Below are 26,057 nucleotides of genomic sequence, written 5' to 3' on the forward strand. Positions count from 1 at the left end.
AAATGTAGAAAGAACACATGTATAAATCTAGAATTTAAACTTGTAACTGGGAAAACAATCAAGTTATAACCAAATATTCTTTCAGTTAAGGAAATAAACTACAGAGTGCATTTTTAATACTGATGCTGCCTTTATCCACTGAAGCAAAATATTCCAATGCATACCTGTTTTGGCAGGTGAAAAAACAGGTTCTGCCAAAAAATTAATGTGAGGAAAATATAAGTGAAACTGTAAAAATATAGGGTTCTGTTTTACAAACCAGAATTACATACTATTGATACTGAACTACTGTTGACAAGGAGTAGAATGCTAATGATCAAAATTTTAAAAATATCTAGGTAACTAATTCCCCTCTACTTCAGTGAGTAGAGCACTTCAATAAATATTTGTATCACAACATCAGAATTACAATGATCACCACTTTACCATTTCATATTCAGTGAAGTCATGTAATCCAAAACAGATGGTGAACTTCATGACTACACCAGGTTTTCATATAATACAGATATATGCAAATAGCAATTATTTCTGTACTATGCCTTGAAAAAGGAATTCTGAATAAAAAAGGAAGCAGTGCTTAGCTTAGTTCCCACTAAAAGATTAGTAGCTAGGATACAGAAAGAGAATTTTTTTTTATCCTCAGCAACTTCAAATTCCTTCTCCTCTTCTGCCTTCACAAAAAAAGTCAACTTTAGGAATTACAAAAAATAGAAAAATACCGTGTTGGGCAACTTTGTCCTGTATATATGATGTCATAAGTTTACATGTTGGACAAAAATTGTGTGACCTCAAAACTATAGATGAAAAAGTCACCAATTTAATGTATTTTAAAACCAGAAGAACTCAGGATGTAGCTGCAGAATTAAATATTACCTATGACACTTTTGCAAAGATTTTTGTCATGGCGTCAAGTGCTGACAGTACTCCATTTGTTCATATATATTTTGACCACTGCCATGTAGATGATGCAGGCTTGTATCCATTCCTGCTAAGGGTATTTTGCCGCTCCACTGAGCATACTGGCCCATCCCTTTGGGACTAAGGATATTTTTTTTGTACTCACCAGACTGTCATATGGTATGGATTTCTTGAGTGCCTCAAGCTTTTTCTGTACATGATCACTATTGCTAGTTTTTGATGAGAGAGACTGTTCTCTTTTAAGTCATAACTTCTGGATTATGGTAGCAAAAGCAACTTCAGAGTAAGCGTAACTAAGGAAACTAGCTATATTCTTTATCAGCATCACAAACTGCAGCATGTCCTTTGTAATTCTTTTATTATGTGGATGGTACTTTAAAAGGAAGAGCAATAATTCAAGCCATGTAATCACAGACTGTCTCTGATGTGTCCTGAAAGTACAGTGCCTCCAAACCATTAAATACCTAATTCTGAAACCCTTATTATCAGGGAATGCTGTCACCACACCGTGCACCTATACTACCTACTCAGACAGAATCAGAATACCTATATATGCACATATACATCCCAATTGGGGAAAAAAAAAACATAAAAAAACCGCAAACAAACACATACTTTTTGCCTATCAATCAGACATTTCATAGAGTAGACTAGTCATAAACTCTAATCTGTATTTAAATTAAAGACAAACCAGCTATAAGGCAAACAAAAAACATTTTGAAATGCCTTAATTATGACCTCTGTCATTATAAGCTCTGTGACTTTTTATGCATTCAGTAGGGGAAAAAAAGAAGTTCACCATCTTCAAAATTAATGGTACTTTATCAGCAATTACTCAAACTTTCTTGATAATAGATAATGCTTTTCCTAAAAGATAGATAATCTCACACTTAACCACGAAAATCCCTACAAGATTCCCCTATCCTTCCAGCCTCCAAATCATTTTCTTGATTACAAGGATTCATGTGTGTGTAGCAGCACTACTTGAAAAGCATGGTAAAAGTTTACCAATTTATATAAGAAATTCAAACAAATCATCTAAAGTTGATTAACTTGCATTCACATTTACAAAACAGCTGATAATACAAAGGCCAAAATTAGTAAAGATGTTAGCTTACAAAAATAATCACAATGTTTTCAACATGATTAGGTCACACAAGTTTATTTTCAGGATTCTTTTAACAACTTCTTTTTCCCTGAAGTTTCTGTCTCCTCAATCTCTTTTGTAACAACTGTGAATTAAAAGCACTAATTTTTTGAGGATTTTTAAAATTTTAATTCCATTTAAATTCAGAGGGGGGTTCAGAACAGTATATTCTGAAACTAGTTCCTCCCAGACAGCAAAAAAAAAAAAAAAAAAAAAAAAAAAAAAAAAAAAAAAAAAAAGTAAGTGTTCAGAATTTGAAAATTTGGCCATGTTTTTTTTTTCCTCAGAGGAATTTACATATACAGACTTGGCATTCTCATTCAAAATGCCTTTTTCCTAGCACTTAGAGAACAAATAATATACAGAAGAAGTGAAGCTACACTGGCCACTTAAAGATTATAGAACAAAAAAAAATTGATTTAGTTTGCTTCTACTTAAAAGAGTTTACATGGAAGTTTAGTAAAGATGATGACTTGACCACAGGTGAGGGTGATCAGTCACTGGAACAGGCTGCCCAGAAAGGCTGTGGAGTCTCTCAAGATATTCCAAATCAAACAGACATGGCCATGAACAACTTGTAGTTGACGCTTTGAGAAGGGAGTTGAATTAGAAAGCTCCAGGTCCCTTCCAACCCCAGCTAATCTATGAATAGTGTTTTGGTACTGCCTGAGCAAAGGTTAAAATAAGTTTTCATCACCCAGTTGCAACTTTGTCATCTTAGTTCGAGGGAACTAAGAGGTTTATAAAATTCTTTAGTACTCCAAGTACTGTCTTATACATTTGCAGTGTCAACAGTGGTACAAAGTCCTTTTCCACACAACCAGTTTCCTACTAAGCCTGAATGTTGAAGATGCAGTTTTTCCTCAGAGGCCAGCCTTTATTACTTCTTAACATTTAAATATGCTAGTACCAAACCAATCATTCTCACTACTGACATAAACATTTCTTTTCTTAAAAAAGAAAATAACATAGTTGGTTGTCAGCTTAGTTGCAAGTGACAGATGTTAGTTAAAACTAATTAGAGATTGACCTGGAATGCCTCCAGACATCATTATCAAGTTAATATTCATATTACAAGCATGTGGAGACAAAACAAAGACCACTGTGAATACCCAGGCTGAAGATAGAATTCTTGATTTAATTCCAAGGTTTGTTTTCTGCCTCAAGGTACTACAGTGAGGCAAACAAGAAAATCTATCTGACTGATTAATACAGATTTTGCAGTCTTTGTAACTATACCTATTCATTGCTGTGTTTAATAAGTTCACTCTTACCATAGGAAGCAGCCAGCATCATTCTTGCCAAGACCCATGTATGCTGAGCATAACAGTTGAGATCATTAACTGTACAGGTTTAAAATATAAAGACACATTTAATGGCAATTTATTTTTTATTAAAAAAAAAAAAAAAGTTGCAAAGCCAGCTAATGTGAACAGGAAGCTCTTTTTTCTTCTTTTAATAGGAATGCCTGCAACCACATAAAATCAAAACCGGAACAGTTTACACCAAACAGTCATTTTTAATTTTATTAAGCTAACCTCAGCAAGAAGCATAATCTACTAATGCAGTAGCACTGAAGTTCTTCTATTTAAACCGTTTGTGTGGTCAATCAACCAGCGCTTACATTTTTATTTGATGCAAAGTCATGAGACATGGAATAAAAGCAAACTAAAAAAAAACCCAAAGCATTACAACTCCATGCCTTTATGCCTCCATGTAAGACATTCAATGTCCTCTAGAATTTCTGGGCTCTTCTCTGCCACAAGAAGTAGGCACAATGCAGTCTTATATCTCAACCATACAGATATTTCGACCAAAAGCTAAAAAACCGAACTAGATATTATTTACAACCGTTGATGGAAGCAGTTTCTTCTGCATCTTCCAGTAACTAAAAAAGTGAAAATAACTGTCAATACTGTCAAATCTAGAACGTCTTATTCTATAACATCTTTTCCTCCTTTACAGCAAGCTCAACTTAACTTTCCGTGGACCAATTGGCCTATCATTCAGTTCATTAATAGCCGCCATAGCTTCCTCATAGTTTGTCATAGCAATGATGGCATCACCAGAAGGTAATCCTTGTTTGTTGTACTGTACACAAACTGACTCTGGTATGACTCTGTAGCCATAGAAAAAATCCAGAATCTCATTAGGAGTAGCTTTAAAAGGTAAATTTTTCAATCTAATAGGAACACCATGTTCAGAACCACCACTGAAATTTGGATCCGGCATAAATCTTCCTTCAGGAAAACTTCCCATTTTATTATTCCCAAACTCCATTCTGCCAAAAGGTTCACCATCACCACCCAAATCCACGAGGGGTGGTGGACCTCTAAAATCCTCAGGAGGGCACATGAAGTCCTCAGGGGGGTGTCTAAATTCAGGATGCCTAAAGTTCCCAGGGGGACCAAATGAATGCATGCGTGGCCCTTGTGGTGGCCCGGGTGGTGAACCAACTGGACGGGAAAGCTCATCTCTGTCATAAGGATGTGAATGACTCCGCATGTCATTTGGTGCAGAGAATGGTACAGTTACACCAAACTTCTCCATCTGATCTTCAGATATAAGTCTTATTAATATCTCCATTCCCAAGAATCTTCGACGATTTAAATTTTCTGCTTTCATGGCTTGTTCTTCAGATTTAAATTTCACTAATGCTTCTCCCAGCCCAACTCCTTTGTCATCACAGAGCAAGTAAATATCATCTTCGTCAATATCAAATCTCACAAAGAACTTTTGCACTTCAATTTTTGACACATCAAACGGAAAATTCCTTACATAAACACATGTCTTAGGGCCAGAATGACCTTCCCGGTAACCTTTTTCTGGTATGGCCTGTCCAGGATGATCTCTGTCCTGTGATCTTCTCCTCTCACAAGAATCAATTATTTTCAACATTGACTTTTTTGAAATTGGAAAAATGTAAACAGGACGATTGAGCAGAACCTTTCTATGACATTCCAAAGCAGCCTGGTAATCTCTCTCACTCCTTAACAGGACAAAAGCATCTCTAGTCCTCCTCTGATGCTTATCTGTTAGAAGCTTGATTTGTTTGCTACATATGTCCAGATCAGGAAAAAAATCTCTCAAATCTCTCTTCTCCACATTAGTAGACAGATTTCTTAAGTGTATGTAATACTCCTGGGTGGGAGGTGAACGAGAACGTGTTCTTTGTCTCCTTGGTGATCTTGAATGAGAATGTTTCCTTGAATGCATATAGCCTGAACTTCTTGGAGAACGGTCTTCACACAAAAAGTGATCCATCTCATTTGGCATGTCCACTGTCCCACCATATTCAATCCATCGTTCCTCTGTAGATGGGCTTATTTCTATAAACCTCTGACCCATGTATTGTCTATGACGCTGAAGTCCTTCTAAGGCATCACCAGGCGTAGCAAATTTTACCAAGCAATCACCATTGCTTAAACCATTGCGATGCTTTATCAGAATCACTCCATCCACGTGTATCCCAGAAAAGAAAGCACGTACTTCATCTTCTGTTGCAGAGTAAGGTATACCACGTAGATATAGATAAAGATCATCTGGGTTAAATGGATGAGAACCCTTTCTTGACTGATAGCTTGATTTAGGCATACCCATATCACCATGTCTTGTGCCATTGGTATGGAATCCAGCCTCTGGATGATTTGGTGGACCATAATCAGGTTTACTCATTCCTTTTGGAAAAACCGGGACTACATGTGGAAAGTCTCCAACACCCGATGCACCAGAACCATTAGTACCTGTTCTTCTAGAGCCAGACATCATTTCTCGTCCCCCACGGCCAAACTGTCTCCGGCTCATTTCTATGGTATTCTGCATTTCTGCCTTGCTGCTGAGAAAGAGCTCTATGCGCGAGTCCTTGATAAACCCTCCTGAACAGCTCATGGCACGCCGTGCATCTTCATCTGTTGCAAATATAATAAAAGCCTCCCCAATCTCTCCTCCAATAATATGCACACCTCCATCAGGAATATTCAATCCCAAGAAGAAACGACGAATATCTGCAGGACCCGCAACAACAGGAAGCCCCTGTAAACGGATGACTACAGCCATGCTGAGCTCAACCCACAGCAAAAATCACCTGCAGACAAAAAGGTACACATGATAGCACGTGTTTAGTACTCAGCTGTTACAGTATCTTAACACTTTAGAAGCTAGAGCCTTTTTAATGAATGTCCTTGTCTCAATCATGAGAGAAGGTACCAAAAAACCCACAAGTTCACAAGAACAAGATTAAAACAAGATTCACTGAAAGTTGATTAGTCAGAACAGTTAGCTACTCCACCAGCACACGTGCACAAGTCTATCAATATTCCCTATCCTAAAGACAACAAAATCCACCTCAGTCACTTCTCACGATCCATGGTGCCTGAAGAACACCTAAAGTCTTTCATGGCATAGTTACTGTATGCCAGAGATCTCTGCCCAGTCCTCAGGAACAAAAAAAAATAATCCTGTTTACTTTTGAACAGGACACTTGTGAGTGTAACACCGAAAATACTAGACAATAAGAAGAGAAACGAAAAAGGATAACTACATCACTAGAAAATGAAGTAATTCACACACAGTGAGGACTTCACTGTTTTGACAAGCTGCTCTACCCAGTGATCAGTTCTGTTCAATAATGTATGTTTTCTCAGCGTTCAAAAATGTTGTCTTTTTCATGTAGTCAGAGTATTAACTGCAGCAGCCACATGCACTCAGGAGAGCAAATCCTAGTTCCCGGCCACAAGTCTGTGAGAAAAAAAAAAGGCTGTGCATGATCTTGTCACAATACTCAGTGAGAAGTGTTAAGCTTTTGGCAGCTTACCTGTTTCTGCTTTGGAGACCTGATAAATTCTGTAAAATCAACTTAACTGTGGAAAGAAAACGAAACATAATTAATGTCTGATATCTGTATTTTTCTTTACATACTGCACTACACTGCTGCAGTTCATCCATAGCAGTGGCTAATATTAAAGCCAAGCATGTAATGAACCCACAGTTTGGGATACTATGATGAACTCTTTCCATGTTCCATGATGCTATGCACTGCATTCTTGTGTTCCCATTTCAGAAGAACTTCAAAACATAAGCTGACTTCTCCAAACGCGGAAAACACAGTGAGATTACTTGGTCATCAGTTGTGCCACAGTGAACTGTTGAAATGAAACAGACTGAAAGTAAATCGACGGGAAAACTCTCAATTCAATTCTTTTGAGTCCTTGAAAGATGCGTAAGTCCATCTCAAGTTTACAGGATGTGTCCATTCTTCTGAAATCCACCCGCTTTCAAAGTTCACACCAAGAGTATGCTACTCACCAGTCCAGCACTGCACTTAGTGTACACAGTGAAGACACGCAAAAGAAAGAGCAAAACTATCTAATAAGGAGAAACTTCAGGGAGTGCTTCAATTTGCAATGCAAACTTTAATATTTTCCCTATATATTAGCTCCCTTTCAAACATAAGAAGAATCACTTGAATAAACTGACTTGAACATATCCTGATTTTCAACACTATCTAGCATCACACAATATATTACACAGAGCACTCTCAGAACAAACAAGCTTCTGTAGTGAATCACTACATCCCTTTAAAAAAAAAAAATAGAAGAGCCCAGTGCTCCAATGACAAGTGCTGGAGAATATCCCTTCTGCAAACCCCTTGTTCAGTAACATAAAGCACTGAATCCTGATGCCAAAATATCTATTGATCACAGTAACTATCACGCCACCTGAGCTTAGCAAAACAAGAGCAAAATCCAAATTCTGTAACTAACAGATTCTACATCACTTCCACACCAGCACTTTGTAGACACAACAAACCAAAACCAACAGCCTGTTTAATAACTGCACTGAAGATCATCAGCTCTCTGTATTTTTCTGGTGGGCTGACCTCAGCCAGCAATGACTCCTCATCCCCACCAGTGGGATGAGGAAGAACAAAGTCAAGAAACTTGTGGGTCAAGATGAAGACAGTTCCATCAGCGAAGGAAAAAGAAAAAAGTGGAACAAAAGAAATCACAGGCTGAATGATGCCCAGCCTGCCTCCGAACAACCACTTTGGAAGCCAATAAAAAATCCCTCCCAAAAAAAACAAAACAAACAAAAACCTTCTTCCTCTGCCTCAGGTTTTGTTGCTGAGCATGATATTACATGGCATGGAATATCCCTTTGGTCAGTTTGGGTCAACTGTCCCGGCTGTGTCCCCTCCAAGCTTCTTGCCTGCTCTGAGCTGCTATGAAGAACGTCAACTCCATCCCAGACAGACCCAGTACATTTTTTAACATATCTTCTCAATGGATGTGATGGCAATGCCAAAAGGCAAGGAGAATTCAAGGGCAGAATTTTCTTATAGGACCTTCACGTCTTGAAAAATTACATCCCTTGCCCTGCTACTTCATGATGTATTTAATCTGTAGTATTTCTGAATTCCACAACTCTGCATTCTTATCCCAATTTTCAAACAACATTCAGAACAGATCTCAGTATTTCTTCGATGACAAACAGCAAGTTCTCCACAATGAACCATGGATACAACACACGACCTTCAGTGGTGCAAACTAGACACGGTGATTCCAGATCATAATGTAATATTTAAGAAGTCCATAAACAGAAATGCAATTTCAAATAATTAACTTTTACTGACAATCAAGCACTGGTAGAAAGTGTAGACAAGCCATCCAACAATCTGAGTAACCAAAAAAAGTGCCTTTGGGATGGAAGTGCCACACAAAACTAAGGCCAAATCATTAAGCAAGCAAGGGCTTCAGAGAACAAGGATTTAGAAAACAGACTGACAACTTCATGTTACTAACTTAAAAGCACAGAAGCATGCGCACCATTTTAAGAAATTTTATATGTGAACTGAGTTAACTATAAAAGAGTACTATACCTATATTTCCACAGCCTCACCAAATTGCAAATACCGTTAAAACTTCACTAAAAAAATAAGCCAACTTACAAACACTGTAGAAAACAAAGCTTGCACAAAGACATCCTTAAGAGATTATTCTGCATGCAGTGAGTATGCAAACTAGAAATAACACCCACGGAGATACCCCAAGTATAATAGAACAATACAAGTGCATCAGAGTGCATCAGAGCACGATTCTTATTCTAATCCTCTTCAAAGCAGCCGCAGTAAGCTGTTACTACTGAGTTGTCTCATCGCTGAAGATGCGAGCGGGCTGTGTGCGCAGCCGGGCCGGCGGCACGGCCGGCCTGAGCGCTGCGAACTGGCTGGAGCACGCCCGTGAGGCGGCCCCGCCGGCGGCGCCGCTCGAGGCCCAGCCGCACCGCCCCTGCACCGCTCCGACCGCAGCCGGCACGGCCCGAGCCCGCAGGGCAGAGCGGGCCGCAGCCCAGCGCCGCGGGCGGCGAATCGGGGAACGCGGCATGAGGGGGACACCGCCCCGCGCCGCTGGCGCTCCGGGCCGCCGGAGGCCACTTGTGGTCCTGCCCCGCGGAGAAGCCCGGCCTTCCCACAGCACCGGGACAGGGCTGAGGGGCGGCACCGGGGAGAGAAGGGTGATGGGCAGCCAGGCGGCAAGGAAGGCCGCGGCCCGGCGAAGCGCCGCGCCGAGAAGCGGCTCACGGCGGGAACCCCGCGCCATTGGTTACACGCAGCGTCCCGGGCACCCGGGCGCTCTCCCTCGCGCCATCCACCCACCGGACACGCCACCTGGCCAGGCTCCGCGCCGAGCCCCGCTCCCTGCAGCTCCCGGCACAGCACCGCCAAAATGGCGCTCCTCGGCGCTCCCCACAGCGCTGCGCGGAGAGGGCGCAGTGCGCCTGCGCGACCCCCTCGCCTTCGCCCCTGCGGCCACGAGTCCTTCCGGCCCTCGGTCTCCGGGCGCGACCCTGCGCGCGCACACTACAAGCGCGCGGCGCCCCAGCCCGCCACCTGCAGGCGGGGCGGCAAGTGCCGCTGTCCTACCGCTCGCGCCTGCGCATGCGCAGTCTGAGGCCTGTGCCAACGCGCGCGCGGACGAGGTGGACGCTGGCAGAGCCGAAGGCGGCTGCGCTGCAGTTAGTGCGCATGCGCCCTCGTGCCGGCGGCCGTCCTTGTGGCACCCGGATTAAACCGAGGCTTATATAGGGGACAGTGTCGCCTAGCGTACTGTCACTTTGGCGTGTGAAACCTTTCCTTCAGTCTCTCGTTCCCATTAGCCCCGGTGCCTGCCCCGCTGAGGAGCTGAGGCAGAGAAGAGGGCCCAGTGCTGACAGGCCTGTGCCTGTGGGTGCCTCAGGAGGAGGAAGGGGGTGGTTTGCACCCGCGGCTTCTCAGCCAGTGGCTACAGACGCGATTTCTAACTCGCGGCTGGCTCGAGTCTGCTTTTAGCGGGGAAGAGGAGCAAGAAAGGTGTGAAGCTGCATACAGGGAAGACGAGAGGCACAGCTTGGGTTGTGTAGGAAGTTACGTTATACTGGTGTTTATCCCACTTGCTTTTCACAGAATCACAGAATGACAGGGATTGGAAGGGACCTCGAAAGATCATCCAGTCCAATCCCCCTGCTGGAGCAGGAACACCTGGATGAGGTTACACAGGAATGTGTCCAGGCAGGTTTTGAATGTCTCCAGAGTTGGAGACTCCACAACCCTCCTGGGCAGCCTGTTCCAGTGTTCTGTCACCCTCACCATGAAGAAGTTTCTTCTCAAATTTAAATGGAACCTTCTGTGTTCCAGTTTATACGCATTGCCCCTTGTCCTGTCATTAGTTGTCACCTAGAAGAGCCTGACTCCATCCTCATGACACTCACCCTTTACATATTTATAAACATTAATGAGGTCACCCCTCAGTCTCCTCCAAGATAAAGAGACCCAGCTCCCTCAGCCTTTCCTCATAAGGGAGATGCTCCACTCTCTTAATCATCTTCAGCTCTCCCCGCTGATCCCATTCAGCTCCATGTTCTAAACCACGCCAAACAAAACCCTCTGAACTTCGCTTCTCCGTTTTCAGCAACCCCACCCCCGCTGCCGTTTCCCGAGCCTTCTCCTGGCCTCTTTGTAGCCAAGACCCCAAATTCTCTCCCGGGCCTGCGTCCCCCGCCCTCTGCCCCGAATGCTTCGCCTCCTGGAACGGGCCCCTCGCGCTTGCCGTAGGAGAGGCGATTGACCAATGGGGACGTGCCGTAGGAGGCCGCAGGTCGCCATGGCGACGCCGGGGCGCTGGGCCGCCGCTGTCCTGCTCCTGGCGGTGGCTGCGGCGCCGCCGCCCGCCCGCGGCTTCTCCCTCCCGCTGCAGCAGCCCGGCGACTGCGGCGACGCCCGCTACTTCGACATCTCCCGCCTGGCCTGCAGTCCTTGCGGGGCCCACCAACGACAGAGCGCCGGCGGTGAGCGACACGGCCTTGCGGCTCGGGGGGAGGCGGGGCGGCCCGGGGTCGGCGGGGCTCGGGTAGCTCCGCGCTGAAATCTGCGCCCCCTACAGAGGGAGGTGCTAAATCTGAGCTCAGGTTTTGGCGGTCAAACAGCTTTTATCAGAGGCAAGCCTGAAAAGGCAGCGAAAAGGGCCGGGATCCCGCAAAGACATAATTTGCCACAGCACAACTTTAATCCCTGTGTCTGAGATACATCCCAGAGGAACGTCTGTAGACTTTTCTTTTTTTTAATCATTTGTCCTCAGGCATCTGCATGGTTATAGGTATTCACATCTTCATCAATAACATTTCATAGGGCCCTGAATTTATCTTCTCGAACTCTTCCATAATGTGAAACTCCTTGTCAAAACTTGAATGGCTGAGATATTGGGTGTCTGAGATCCTCAGGCCATGCACATGCTAATCCAAGTAGCACATGGAGCACTTGGAGCATACACAACACAGTGTGACAGTATTAAATGAAAAATACAGATGGTAATTCACTTTCTTTAGGAGTTAAGATGGCATGATAGTGTCCATCTTTTGTAAATACACAGTGCAAAAGAAGTGGGAGTTCCGTGTTGTGTGTACGGAAACAAATTGGAGACTAAGACCCAACAGCATCTCTCTTCAGAACTGGTACCTCAGATGCACTGATCTGGATGGCAATCTTCACAACTGCTGTGTAAAGGCTGGTCACCTCTTCCTCCACCGTCACTGATGAATGGGGTGGGTGCCCTGGTGGCAGAAGATACAGAGAAGGCAGAATTACTGAATGCCTTCTTTGTCTCTGTCTACTCTGCTGGAGGCTGTCCTGGGGAGCCCTGTACCCCTGAGACCCCGGATGAAGCCAGGTCAATGGAGAAGTTTGCTTTAGTTGATGAGGACTGGGTTAGGGAGCAATTAAATAGTCTGGACATCCATAAATCCATGGGTCCAGATGGGATGCATCCGTGCGTGCTGAGGGAGCTGGCTGAAGTCATTGCTGGACCGCTCTCCATCATCTTTGCCAAGTCTTGGGAAACGGGGGAGGTGCCCGAGGATTGGAGGAAAGCAAATGTCACTGCAGTCTTCAAAAAGGACAAGAAGGAGGACCCGGGTAATTATAGACCGGTCAGCCTCACCTCTGTTCCTGGGAAAGTGATGGAACAGCTTATCCTTGGTGCCATCTCAAGGCATATCAAGGATAAGAGGGTTATTAGGGGCAGTCAGCATGGCTTTACCAAGGGTAAGTCGTGCTTGGCCAACCTCATAGCCTTTTATGAGAATGTAACAAGGTGGATGGATGATGGCAGAGCGGTGGATGTGGTCTGACTTGACTTCAGCAAAGCCTTTGACACAGTCTCCCACAGCATCCTCACAGCTAAGTTGAGGAGGTGTGGTCTAGACAATAGAGTAGTGAGGTGGGTTGCAAACTGGCTTAAGGAGAGAAGCCAGAGAGTGGTAGTCAATGGTGCGGAGTCTAGTTGGAGGCCAGTATCTAGTGGAGTGCCTCAGGGGTCAGTACTGGGGCCAATATTATTCAATATATTCATTAACGATGTAGACGAGGGAATAGAGTGTACTACCAGCAAGTTTGCTGATGACACTAAGCTGGGAGGAGTGGCTGACACGCCAGAAGGCTGTGCTGCCATCCAGCGGGACCTGGACAGGCTGGAGAGTTGGGTGGGGAATAACCTAATGAAATTTAACAAGGGAAAGTGTAGAGTCCTGCATCTGGGCAGGAACAACCCCAGGTTCCAGTATAGGTTGGGAAATTACATATTAGAGAGCAGTGTAGGGGAAAGGGACCTGGGGGTCCTGGTGGACAACAGGATGACCATGAGCCAGCACTGTGCCCTTGTGGCCAGGAAGGCCAATGGCATCCTGGGGTGTATTAGAAGGGGGGTGGTTAGTAGGTCCAGAGAGGTCCTCCTTCCCCTCTACTCCGCCCTGGTGAGACCACATCTGGAATATTGTGTGCAGTTCTGGGCCCCTCAGTTCCAGAAGGACAGGGAACTGCTGGAGAGGGTCCAGCGTAGGGCAACGAAGATGATTAAGGGAGTGGAGCACCTCCCTTATGAAGAAAGGCTGAGGGAGCTGGGTCTCTTTAGTTTGGAGAAGAGGAGACTAAGGGGGGACCTTATTAATGTTTATAAATATATAAAGGATGAGTGCCATGAGGATGGAGCCAGGCTCTTCTCGGTGGCAATGATAGGACAAGGGGTAATGGGATCAAGCTGGAACACAAGAGGTGCCGCTTAAATTTGAGAAAAAACTTCTCAGTGAGGGTGACAGAGCACTGGAACAGGCTGCCCAGGGAGGTTGTGGAGTCTCCTTCTCTGGAGACATTCAAGACCCGCCTGGACATGTTCCTGTGCGACCTCACTTAGGCGTTCCTGCTCCAGCAGGGGGATTGGACTAGATGATCTTTTGAGGTCCCTTCCAATCCCAAACATACTGTGATACTGTGATCTTAAAAGAGTAATTCTGTAGTTTACTTGCAGAAAAAATGCACTGTAATAGTTTTCAGACCTCCTGATAATGTGGATGTCTAGATATATAACTCCCTTTTAGGCTTGAATCTTCCTCTACCTCAAGGGCTTCAGGGAGAGATAAGTTCCAGAGGGGGTTCAAGGATTTAATTTTTTGTGGCTGGAGCAGCGTAGGTAGCTGCTACTCAGTGTGCTGTTTGCATCTTGTCTGAGTTCTGAATTCCACTTGGGACTGCACAAGTCTACCCATGCACTCCATGACTAAATCATCACTGTGGATTCTGTTTTCAAGCAACGGGTCTAAAAATTTAGGTATCATCACAGTGAATGTCACAACTGGAATATCTTCATTGATCTAACCTGTTGGGCTTTTCCTTCTTTATATTAAGTATGAATGGCTATGGCTGATCATTTTGACTAATGTTTCTGTAAAACTGGTCTCATGAGGATGTACTTTGAGGTTATAAAGCTTTTCACAGAATTTTGCATGGGTTTTACATGCACAGTTCAACAAGCTTAAATAATAATAACTCCAGTTTATTAGTACATAAAATCAAGTTTGGTTTGTAGTATGTGTTTAAAAATACAGAGAGAGGTCCATGATAGTGAGACTGAAAATGTTTCTGAAAAATACAGTTGTTGAGCACTAGCAGATGTGCACTATGATGTGCCATGAAAGTAGTGTTTAATTTCATAGTAAAAGTTACGTATGTTCTGTTACTCACTGAAAACCATTCAATATAAAGCTTATTCCCATGCATGTTTTTTAAAAGCTTTGAGTTTAAAATAGCTTTACAAACTACAGTTGTATTTTGAAAAACCTCTGCACGTAAACATGTTTTGTTTTTAAGACTGCCTTCCTATTCAAAGGATAAAAACTGTACACAAACCTATGGTGTTTTAGAGAGGACGGGTTAGGAATGGCAGTGTGGCAAGATTTAGAGGGAGAGTTTATATCTGTTATTAGACCAACTGATATAGTTTAGTTTAAAAAAACTCACAAAACACAAGCTCTGGCTTCTTATTCCTCCCCCTCTGCCTTCCTCCTCCCTCCCCACTATATAAGTCAGCCCAGTAATATTTTCCTAAAGCATCTTTGTACAAACTGTAACATGATCATCATTTTAAAAGAAAGGTGATTTTCTTACACATCTCACTTGGGTGCTTTATTTGCCTATATAATAATCTATATCGATCTCTTGAGAACAATAGCAGTTGTTCTTAGTATTCTGTGGAAAAAAAAAAAATATACAAAAAAAACCCCATAGTTTTATCTAGATTAAAAGTGCATGTGGGATTTTTTTCAGGTAGTTCATGTGAATGTCAGCCAGGATACAGGATGGTTTCTAGTAATGGTGGGTCTTCCGTTATTTGTGAAAAATGCCCAGCAAATGTGGTAAGTATTGAACTTTTAATACTTTGTAATAATAATAATAACTATTATTATTATTATTATTATTATTATTATTATTATTATTATTATTATTATTATTATTATTATTATTATTATTATTATTATTATTATTATTTTAAATTTGCTCCTCAGTGCAAGTTCTTTTTTTGTTAATTTAAAATTATTTTGCATAATGGCCTTTGCCTGTAAATTTTTAAGACTGTGCTTATGGGTAGTAATATTTTTTCTCTTTGGAAGCATTATTACTATTATTTTGGAGGCATTTTTTTCATTATAAATTTGATCGCACAACCAAAGGAAGAATATTTTAAATGTTTCATTTCCTTCCACTGCTTTTCTTTTCTCCTTTGTGGTGTGTTATCCTTGCCCGGAGACCACTGTTTTACAGAATGCCAAAGATGCTTTTCAGCTCATAGGTTTCTCATTCAATTATTTATATAAATGCTATTGTTGTAATATTTAGGTTGTATCTTCATAGTTCCCGATACTTTATATTTTTACTTCAAAATGAGCTGCTGCTATTTTGTTACTTTAATTATATATATATTTTCAGTTTGGTCAGTTCTTTCTACCTTTCTTGGCAAACTAAGCTATGATTTTGGGTCATGTTCTCAGCACTGAGCCAGCAGCACCAGGCTTAACCAGCTCTTTCCCACTATAGTAAAAATATTTTTTCTCCAGCAAAAACAACTTTTCAGAGTGAGAGTCTTCCTGAATACTTCTTTCTCTCCAATAGCTGTAGAAGAACTCTCACGAGACCAGCTTAGTTGCATAAGTTAGGTGTTCAATGGCTAATGGGTAATGTAAATAATTTCCCTCTTCTTTCCATCTTCTTGCTATGTTAGACAAAGACACTGACAAATATCTATTGGTGTTTTGATCATTCTGCTTTCTCTTTCCTATAATGGTGGCATTCGTTTTTCATCCTGTGGCAAAGCTTATGTAATGATAAAATGATGATAGTGGAGAAGGGAATAACGTTCGTGTCGCCTGAGGATGAGCATTTATCTTCATTTTCCTCTTTGGTTTTGATCTGTAATGCAGCTACTTCATAGTATAAAATAAGTGTGGATGTGAACTGTTTGGGTACATGCAAAATTCCATGCAGTTATATAAGCTGCTTGACTTAAGACTCCTCCACTTCCATTACTTCTGTATACTTACGTGCAAACATGTCTACTTATTCATTGTTATGTTTATTGATTTTTTTTTCACTATAGAACCTCTGTATCTTTCTTGAAACCTTCCACTTTTAATCAACTCTTGTCTTCACTAAAGGATGCTAGCTAAAGGGTTCAGAAAAAACTTAAGAACACTTTTTTAGTCTATGTCTGCACAGGAATTACTTTTGCCAGATTGTTTAGCCTTTTTTGTCCATAAAAGCTTAATGAATGTTGTCAGTGCTGTATCCAAATACATTTTCTACTAAATAACATCTGGATCAGGGCTTGTTCACGGATATTGGGTGATGTCTAAATTTTTGAAAATTATTATAGTTTAACCTTTTGTTTTAGAGTGGAGTTACTCAAGATGGGTGGAATTGTATTATTTGCCCTAAAGGCCTAACTTCAGAAGGAAAATGTAAATGCCTGAATAATGAAATATTAGGTAAGAAATCTATATATCTATATATTAGGTAAGAAATCTATCTTAGATATTGAGTTTATTAAGACATGCTCTTCTATTAAATAAGAAAGGAAATTTAACATATGTTTACGTATCTAATGTAAAGATTCAACATCGCTCTTGATCTTAAACGTCATTCCGGAAAGACAAGAGATAAATCTGTACCATTGTTCATTGCAATAAGAACTATTATGCAAACATTTCAAAATGAATACTGGTGTATCAGTTCCTTTAAGCTGGTTGATGCTGGGTGGAGGCATTAAAATGGGGATAAAACCAATGTCAATATAGATTAAGAAAAAGCATTAAGATGTTTTGAAGGATACAATGCATAGGTCCTTCACAGTACAGGAATTATACATATATGAGTAGATGGAACAGAATAGCCTGAGCAAGCCAAGCAAACTACTGTGCATCAATCTTGGTGGCTGTCATACCTCCCTGAGACACACACCTGTATCTGTGATTTCCTGTGACATGGGTGTGCTCCCCTATATCTGTGCCTCTTGCCTGATGCGCTCTTAAAACTGCAGATAGATTTCAGTAGGCACAGAAAGTGAATTACAATATTAACTTCAGCATCTGTGTTAACTATATTTTGCGTATATTGCATAGTAAAAAACTAAGGGCAAAGTATAATTTTCATCAAGGGTGTAAAACAGAAAAGCTCCTGGGAGCTCTAGTTTTCCTTATTTTCAAAGAGACATGATGGAAAAGATTTTCCATGTGTCTGTAATTCTTTGAATAGGTATTACTAATGTCCTCTTTGGTTACATTTCAAATAGAGCATACTGGAGAATCACTGTTTTCCAGATCATTAATTTATAATTTTCCTAGGAATCTGTAAAAGAGTGAATACCAAGTCATCTCCCTTCAACTTTAAGAGAGTTACAAAAAACATTCTGAGACTTTATGGTAAAATACTGAGAGCAAAACTGATTCTGTAATCTAATACGCAGAAAGAACATTAGTATTGTAATTCTTTTGATTCTCTTTGTTGGTTTTTAGGGGTTTTTGTGATAATTAGACTTGAAATATCTTGCCAAATGATTTAATTGCTGGAAAATGCAGCTTTGAAACTTTGAATTTGTGACATTTGCATTAATCACTTCAGATGAGAATTAAAATTTTTTTTTTCCAGTAATTTGTAAACTTGATGTTTTAAGTTTTAGCTTTGGAAGGAAACCTTGGTTTGAAATTTACTTCAGAATAAATAACAAAGGAACACCAAAAATGGACATGAAATATCACATTTCTCGTTAAAACTCAACTGCATGTGCATAGATCTGAACAATTCACATTTATATGTACCAAGGTGCACTTATTTATAGTGGATGTTACTAGCAAGTTGTGCTCTTGATTTTTTTTCTTTTTTTAATAAAATCTTTGCATTTATTTTAGATTGCATAGATGCTATTTTTCCAAACTTTTCTTAACCCATGTGACATACTATGCATCATGCAATTTTATCACAGTTGTTTTTCTCTTCCACTTAGTGGAAAGAAGTGTCGATGGCGTTTTGCTGGATGAAGCATTGTGCATTCACTGTAATGGAAGCGAGCAATCGTTCTCTGCCTCAGATTCGTCAGGAAGTAGGTTAGTGTCCCTTTCCTTTTTTGATGATGAATTTGAACATGCCATATTCTGTTTAAATGGAACATTCTTGAGTCTGTATCTTTGGGATGACAGTTTTAAAAGCAGTGAATTAGAAATCCTCAACCAACCCCAAATCAAGCTCGATATGTTTTATGTTCACTGAATTCCTTTATGGCCAGTGGCTTGGTTTGTTAGTCTTAAGTGTGGCTACAAGAGGGACTTTGAATTGGAAGCAGAAACATAATTCTTATTTTGATAATCAATTATTTAATTTCTTCTTCACTGACAGTAGATACAAATCAGTAATGTCTTTTGGATTTCAATCCAAACTAGTGAAGATGCTTTGGTGTTATCAGGCATACTATGAAATCAGCTTTCACTAAGTACTAAATCTCAGAGTTAACTACATTTTAAGGACATTCTTCATGTTGGTGATCCATAGGTGTGTCAGATGTGAACAAACATTCATCAATGTAACCAAGTCTTGTGACTGCAGCAGCCCAAACATTTTAGTAAGTAGAAGAATGCTTATTGTATTGAAGCTCAGAAAAAGAAAAGTTATGCTGGCAAATGTATAAATTTTCATTATTATTTTCTCTCTGGGTGTTTTGTTGTGGTGGGTTTTTTGTTTGTTTGGGGTTTTTTTGGTTGGTTGGATGGGGTTTGTTGTTGTTATGTTTTTGTTTTTTCAGACTGGAGGATTGTGTTTCAGTGCTAGTGAAAACTTACCCCCAAAGGGGGTTGCAACTGTTCGTTTTGGACAGCTAGTAAGTGTGTTTATTTTAAAACATTTTTAAGCTATCTTGTTAATTAATTCGAGTTGTGTTCCTGAAAAAAAAAGGTGGTGGTTTGTTATCTGATCACAGTTATTGCAAAGTAGTTTGCATTAAGAGAGAGTGCATACATGTAGACCAGGAAACCATTGTTCTAATGGAATATGTTTAAGAAAATTAATGCCCTCTTCCAAACTGAAAAAGAGAAGTAATTTACATGAATTTAGTATCAAAACAAGTAGTATGTGGTCTACTGTTTTAATTGTAGGTATTTAAAACACACACTTGTATCACAAAAACATGCTGAAGCGTCCATGAACGCCCCTGGGCTTTTAAAATTTGTTTTAATTTTTAGTACATAAAATTATTGTTCATATAAAATGTTTGAAAGAAAACATAAAGACTGAAAAGACATTTTTAGCCATCAGATGGTTAGAACTGACAGAAGAAAATAAACACCTCTACAGTTTGAGATTGTGTATGAAATTGTTGACTTCAATGAATTGGCTAATGATTGAAAATATGTTTTATTGAGAAGAATTAAGGCAATTGCATTGTTTTAGCTAATGAACCAGTATTATTTGTGACATCTGCTCAAGTTAGTGCCGTTTTCCACATAGTTCTGAATTCAGGAAATGTGGCCAGTAAGTGTAATTTGTCTTTAAATGAATTAAAGACTACTGCTTGAAAGAAAGCAAAAAACATTCTTCAGCTTTCCTGGCAGCTAATATTGGTCTTGCTTTCTGAGAAAGCATTCTTCTAAATAATATTTTATTGCAAGCATGTCTTTTCAGTTGTTTACAGCATGTACAGAAACTATGTCTAGTTCATATGTGAGTAGTTATGAAAGGCAGGTTATGAAATAATTAATTTGACAAATTTGGTCCTGAGTTAAATTTGCCAGCCAGTCAACACTTTACCCTTGAAATTGTTAGTACTTCTCTAGTGCAGTAAAAAAAATCTCATTTGTCACAGAATCCGTATTCAAAACTTCAATATTTCTGCTCTTGTTCTGAATATTTTGTCTAATTTAGTGAAGTGAAACATTATTGCTTTATGGTTGTGTTTTGAACTGAGCTGATTTGATTTAGACATTTACAAAGCACAGAAAGCTCGTATTAAAAAATAAGGAGCACCTTTTAGCTGACATAGTTTTCCAGGCTGTTACATTATGGATAAATTGTTCTGAACAAAAACAGTGAAGCAGTTCCTTATTTACAGGGTATAACACTGACATCAGCATGGTTTCTGAAAAACCTGCAATCCTCAGCCTCTGCCTGTTGGGTGAGTTTCATTAATGTTTGCGGCTTGCTTTTTTATAGAGAAGTGATACTCTGTGTAAAAGCATGGCACTTCAGTTTTTGGAAGTTAGCTTGCTTATTTTTAAATAATCTTGTTTTGAGATGACAGTAGATAAGGAAGCAATATATAAGGAATGTTTAGAAAGGATAGTAAGTGCTAGTCAATGTTAGTTCAAGTCTCCAGGGTCAGAACTTTAACAAGATGAATGGTGATAAGCAAAAAATCCTGCAATAGTCAGTAGGTATGTGAACTGTTACTGAGCATATCCATTAAGGGAACACTCAGAAAATCAATCTTTTGCATAATCAGTATTGATTGGCAGCCAGTCTTTACCTCTTATTTGGCTTTCAGTTGAACACTTTGTTTTGTGATGGAGAAGGATAACTAGAACCATCCTTTTTAGCTTTGCTTTGATTTATATATTCAAGTGTTAGTTACTATTATATTGGTCTGGGTGGCAGAAGCCATGGGTGGAAGAGTGCCTGCACCAGCAGAATCATACACACTTGTGAAGGGGATGTGCTTTGGCCTCCATTTTACCAACCCTCTTATCACACATCCTCATTTCCCTTCCATATTCCTTTCCTCAAGATCAGATTTTAACTTCTCAGGTCCTACCTTTTCACCTAATCTGTCAGGACCCAAAGGGCTACCTCTCCTACAGGTGTATAAAGAACACAACAGTGAGTTCACAGGATTCCATACTATACAAGCACATGGATTCTTTTACTTCCTGCATTTCTTTATTACAGATTACTAAGAATTACTACTAGTAAAATGAATATGCTTATGATTAATAAAGCAAGTATATGTGTATTCAAATGGTGATGGCAAGTATATATTCCAATATTAGAAGTTACTACAAAATTATCACTAGTAAAGCAGCACATATGCTTATGGACAATTACTTATATGCATGCCTATGTAGATATATATTATTCAAAACAGTACCAGTACAGTGCTTACCAAACCCCTCCCAGGACTGGGGCCTCAAAATCAATGATGGACAAAGTCTCAGTTCGAAGATGATCCATGTCGCAGAGTCTGGAGTTCTCTGTGTGAGAGAGACAGACAGACAGACAGGGACAGATTCACTTTCCATTTTAGGTAAAAGATAAGTCATTTTTATTTCACAGAGACATAAGGGGACATAGGACAGCACCACCTGGAGCAGCCAATAGATGATGAGGTTTTATATTCTCTCAGGCCAGTTTTTATTTTGCCAGATTTTTTCTGCTCTTTCAGCTAGAACAGCAAATAGCAGTTGCTGATTTGTAGTTTCTTAGAATGTTTCCCTCTTTTCCAGGTGATAAGGTGCTGTTACAGCTCCTTTGTTTTGTGCTTATTGATGGTATCTCAGGATGTCTCTGGTGTTTAGGTACCCAGCTGTAATTCTCAAGGAAGTTTCTGATTCTGAGGCTGGCAGCTCCCTGGCTGGCAGGCATTCTCTCTGGCAGTATTTCATCAGCCTTCTGTTCAGTATTTTCCCAGAGCACCTTTATGGCCACTCCTGTCACCACCTCATACACACGGTTCTGAGATGTATTCTCCTACTTATCCCATTCCTTTTTACAAACTGAGACTATCCACATCACTTACATTAGTTTATCCTGTTTGCCGGCCTCAGCCTGCTCAGCTATTTGGAGGTGCTGCCTGAGTGTAACGTGCAAATGCGGATCTGATCCACACAAAAGCAATAGGTGTTGGCATGTTCCCACTAGTGCAGTGATCACCGCACACAGACACCAGGCATCGCTTCTGGCTATCGCATGGTTTGTTTACCAAAACTGAACAATGTTATAAATACAACATAGTTTGGACAGCAGGATAAAGTACTAAAACTGAAAAGAAGATATTTATTACACGTGACTATAGTTGTCACTCTTAGCTCTTTGATGGAGTCATCTTTGTCATACTGCCTAAGTGGTGTTAAATATTTTGATTCTTACTTCATTTTCTAAATGCAGATTTTGACATTTTTGTCACTTCATACCACCTAGCTGATGCAACTAAAATAATCTGAAAAAGTAAGAGCATTGGTTTCATGCTACCATTTGCAGACCTATAAAAATATAGAACCTGAATAACTGGAAGAAAATATTAGGTATTGAAAAAATGAAATCACTTTCAACTAAAAATGCTGGTTTAGGAGTGACTTATTAAAGACAGCGTGAATTTTATTACTACCTTGCCAAAAGGAGGGGTAAACAAATACTTTTCTATGTTCTTATGTTTCTCCACTGCAGTTGTACTCCAATCTAACAGCATGCCAAGCCCTTGGAAATATGTGTGTGATGAATATGAACTCTCTGAGTTCTTCAAGTACTGATGCCTGTGGTTTATTTCAGTATATTTATATCAATACAGCAAGGCTAGGCATTGTTCATTCAATATCCTTCTGGTAAGTTACCTTTTCCATAACTTCAGTCTTTAATAGTGTTTTATGGAAATTATTATTCTAAATGTTCTTTGATGCAAAACATTATGTTTCTTTAGAGAAAACATTGTAATTGTTTTCAGGAGGCATAATCTTCCGTGGCTATATTATGGTGATCAACCAGGATTAGCATCCCAAGTGCTTGAGGCAAGCCATTTCCCTACGACCTTCAGTTTTAAAGGAACAGATAAGGTAGGCATTGGGTAGCAGACATGGGGAAACACATGTTAGGAGGAAGACATAATCACATAAAGAGGTTTAGATTAATTGCACATGTGGCTCCACTAAAGATAATTTTTAGATGATTAGTGTAACAAAACTCAGTGTGACATCTTATGGAAGACAAAGGTGATATTTATGTAAAAATATCTCTAGGTAAGATGATTTTACTGACTTACACTCACTTGGTCACATATTTATTTTGCTTACGCTCTCATACCCACATTCTCATAAGGCCAAGATGTGTTTGCCTGAGTGTTCTGACTGGGCTCAATTGTGTGTGACACAGGGAACAAGGGGTGCCAGCTATTAAGTCCTCATTATGTCCCCAAGGTTCTTCTGGACTGGCGGTGATGAACTGGTAATTAGACAAATCTTTTATAGCTCTTAGGAATTAATAGTTGTTTTGGCATTGTCCTTTGCTTCAGAGTCTTGTTTCTTTCAGTTTCCAGTTTATGGAAATTTGGAGGCAAATTTGGTCTTTGTCTCTTCCCATTGTTTGAAAGATATACATCCTTTTGTCAGTTTTCCTGGTGAGCTAATTGGAAATAGGTATATGTGCTGTTGTTCTTCTGCCAAGGTACATGATCTTTTACTGACAAGTTGTCCGTGTCATGATTTTATCAGAACCAGTTTCTCAGCTTTATTCCTGGGAACAGTGTTCTTCATTACTGCTATCTGGTGTTTCCTTCTGTTGCGTCTGGTGCTTACACACACATTTCATAGAATCACAGAATCACAACTTTTTCAAAAGTAAACTACCAAAACTAAGATAAAAAACGTTAAATCAAAGGGAAAAAATTAAACATTATGTTGAACATTTTAGGGAAGCATCAAACAATGAGGCAGAAGTCCCTAAAATGTGTATATCTACTTTCTGGCAGTTTCATTGTTCCTTTATGTTTTTTCATTGTTAGGATGTAAAGCTGCAATTTATTGCAGCCTCATTTGATGCAGCAGGAAACTTTCTCAAGTGGCAAAATTTGGAAGGAGGTGTCTTACAGGTACATTTGATTTTCATTATCTTTTGTTGATACACTTAACATTCTGATTACCTTTAGCCAAATTAAGATAAAAGCCAAGAGTTTGGTTACTATAGTAGTGACAGTTCATAACATAACCATAGAGCTAGATTAGGGAAAATAACCCTTGATTCTTGCTCACGATGATCTCTACAAAATCAAAAGTATAAATTCAGCAACATTGCCTTCAGTCATTGAACCAGTACAAAATTGGAATATTGGAAAGCTCTGAAAAGCAGTGCTAGTCATTTAGAACTGACTGTCTCTTTCTTCCATTCAGCATGCAGTTAACCATGTATATAATTTATTATTAGCCCTCTTTTTCTTGGCAAGAAAAGTATATTCTTTAGCTCTCAGTCACAGTATCACAGTATCACAGTACATTTGGGATTGGAAGGGACCTCAAAAGATCATCTAGTCCAATCCCCCTGCTGGAGCAGGAACGCCTAAGTGAGGTCACACAGGAACATGTCCAGGTGGGTTTTGAATGTCTCCAGAGAAGGAGACTCCACAACCTCCCTGGGCAGCCTGTTCCAGTGCTCTGTCACCCTTACTGAGAAGAAGTTTTTTCTCAAATTTAAGTGGAACCTCGTGTGTTCCAGCTTGATCCCATTACCCCTTGTCCTATCATTGTTTGCCACTGAGAAGAGCCTGGCTCCATCCTCATGGCACTCACCCTTTATATATTTATAAACATTAATAAGGTCCGCCCTTAGTCTCTTCTTCTCCAAACTAAAGAGACCCAGCTCCCTCAGCCTTTCTTCATAAGGGAGATGCTCCACTCCCTTAATCATCTTCGTTGCCCTACGCTGGACCCTCTCCAGCAGTTCCCTGTCCTTCTTGAACTGAGGGGCCCAGAACTGGACACAATATTCCAGATGGGGTCTCACCAGGGCAGAGTAGAGGGGAAGGAGGACCTCTCTCGATCTACTAACCACCCCCCTTGTAATACACCCCAGGATGCCATTGGCCTTCCTGGCCACAAGGGCACAGTGCTGGCTCATGGTCATCCTGTTGTCCACCAGGACCCCCAGGTCCCTTTCCCCTACACTGCTCTCTAATAGGTCATTCCCCAACTTATACTGGAACCTGGGGTTGTTCCTGCCCAGATGCAGGACTCTACACTTTCCACATAGAAAATTCTGGAAGTGTGTCCCTATTGGATGTTGTCACCTGCTTTCACACATTATGAGAATACCAAGCAAATCAGTGACTATGCCACTGTGAAGAGAGATAGGAAAACTGATCTACCACCATATTTTCTTTTGTTCTCCTGGGATTTTTTGTTTATTTATTTTGGTTTTAATATAAAATATACACTTTGTCCAGCATCTGCCTGGCTTTTTTGTAACAAAAGTTATAAAAACTTGACAGGAGACTTTACATGGAATTAGGGAATACTGGCTAGAGGATTCACAGTACCCTTGAACACTCTACCCTCAGATTTCAGTGGTGCACACATTCTGCTCCAGCAGTAGCATGCTGTATAGGGTGGGAAAAATGCAAAGAAGAAGCAAGTGGACAGTGCAATAGTAATTAGCGTCAGAGTTAGCAGGAACTGACAGCTACAAAATGTGTTACAGAGCAGAATTTGTTTAGGAGTCAGTGGTGATCTAGGCACTCTCAGCAATTCTCTAGGTTGACAACAATAGCAAGAACAATTGGGAATTGTCTCATTTTCTAGGCTCTTTGTGGCACTCTTGAAGCGCGTCACTTCAAATCCTACAGAATCTCCAGAAGCACAGACGACACTCAGGATTTCGAGAGTGACTGCTCTTTCGTTA

General features: G+C 40.5%; 2 protein-coding genes across 5 annotated transcripts in view; one reads left to right on the forward strand and one right to left on the reverse strand.

Moving 5' to 3' along the window:
• Nucleotides 1–3,436: 3,436 nt before the first annotated feature.
• RBM12B (RNA binding motif protein 12B) lies at nucleotides 3,437–9,977 on the reverse strand. Of its 3 annotated transcripts, none has more exons than XM_005499452.3 (3): nucleotides 9,720–9,977; nucleotides 6,879–6,924; nucleotides 3,437–6,149 (listed from the first exon to the last, which is right to left on the reverse strand). In XM_005499452.3, exon 3 carries the CDS (start codon nucleotides 6,119–6,121, stop codon nucleotides 4,025–4,027), a length of 2,097 nt encoding a protein of 698 aa, XP_005499509.1. In that variant the 5' UTR covers nucleotides 6,122–6,149; nucleotides 6,879–6,924; nucleotides 9,720–9,977; the 3' UTR covers nucleotides 3,437–4,024. The 3 variants fall into 3 exon arrangements, with proteins under 3 accessions (XP_005499509.1, XP_021136946.1, XP_064910044.1); XM_021281271.2 differs by having other exon boundaries at nucleotides 9,732–9,915; XM_065053972.1 differs by lacking the exon at nucleotides 6,879–6,924 and having other exon boundaries at nucleotides 9,720–9,829.
• A 1,181-nt stretch (nucleotides 9,978–11,158) lies between these two features.
• The window catches only part of TMEM67 (transmembrane protein 67), a 33,918-nt gene continuing 19,019 nt past the window's right edge, over nucleotides 11,159–26,057 (forward strand). For both annotated transcript variants that reach the window (XM_065053969.1, XM_065053971.1), the window contains exons 1-10: nucleotides 11,159–11,386; nucleotides 15,192–15,280; nucleotides 16,813–16,906; nucleotides 18,421–18,520; nucleotides 18,963–19,032; nucleotides 19,213–19,287; nucleotides 20,515–20,577; nucleotides 22,842–22,996; nucleotides 23,116–23,224; nucleotides 24,169–24,255. In XM_065053969.1, coding sequence (XP_064910041.1) covers nucleotides 11,170–11,386; nucleotides 15,192–15,280; nucleotides 16,813–16,906; nucleotides 18,421–18,520; nucleotides 18,963–19,032; nucleotides 19,213–19,287; nucleotides 20,515–20,577; nucleotides 22,842–22,996; nucleotides 23,116–23,224; nucleotides 24,169–24,255 — 1,059 coding nt within the window. In that variant the 5' untranslated portion in view covers nucleotides 11,159–11,169. The remainder of the gene's footprint in view (nucleotides 11,387–15,191; nucleotides 15,281–16,812; nucleotides 16,907–18,420; nucleotides 18,521–18,962; nucleotides 19,033–19,212; nucleotides 19,288–20,514; nucleotides 20,578–22,841; nucleotides 22,997–23,115; nucleotides 23,225–24,168; nucleotides 24,256–26,057) is intronic.

Source organism: Columba livia, chromosome 2, assembly GCF_036013475.1.
Source record: "Columba livia isolate bColLiv1 breed racing homer chromosome 2, bColLiv1.pat.W.v2, whole genome shotgun sequence".
Classification (NCBI taxonomy): Eukaryota; Metazoa; Chordata; class Aves; order Columbiformes; family Columbidae; genus Columba; species Columba livia.

Bases quoted from the DNA above. Each gene is read 5' to 3' on its own strand.
- RBM12B (XM_005499452.3), bottom strand. From the start codon at position 6,121: ATGGCTGTAGTCATCCGTTTACAGGGGCTTCCTGTTGTTGCGGGTCCT.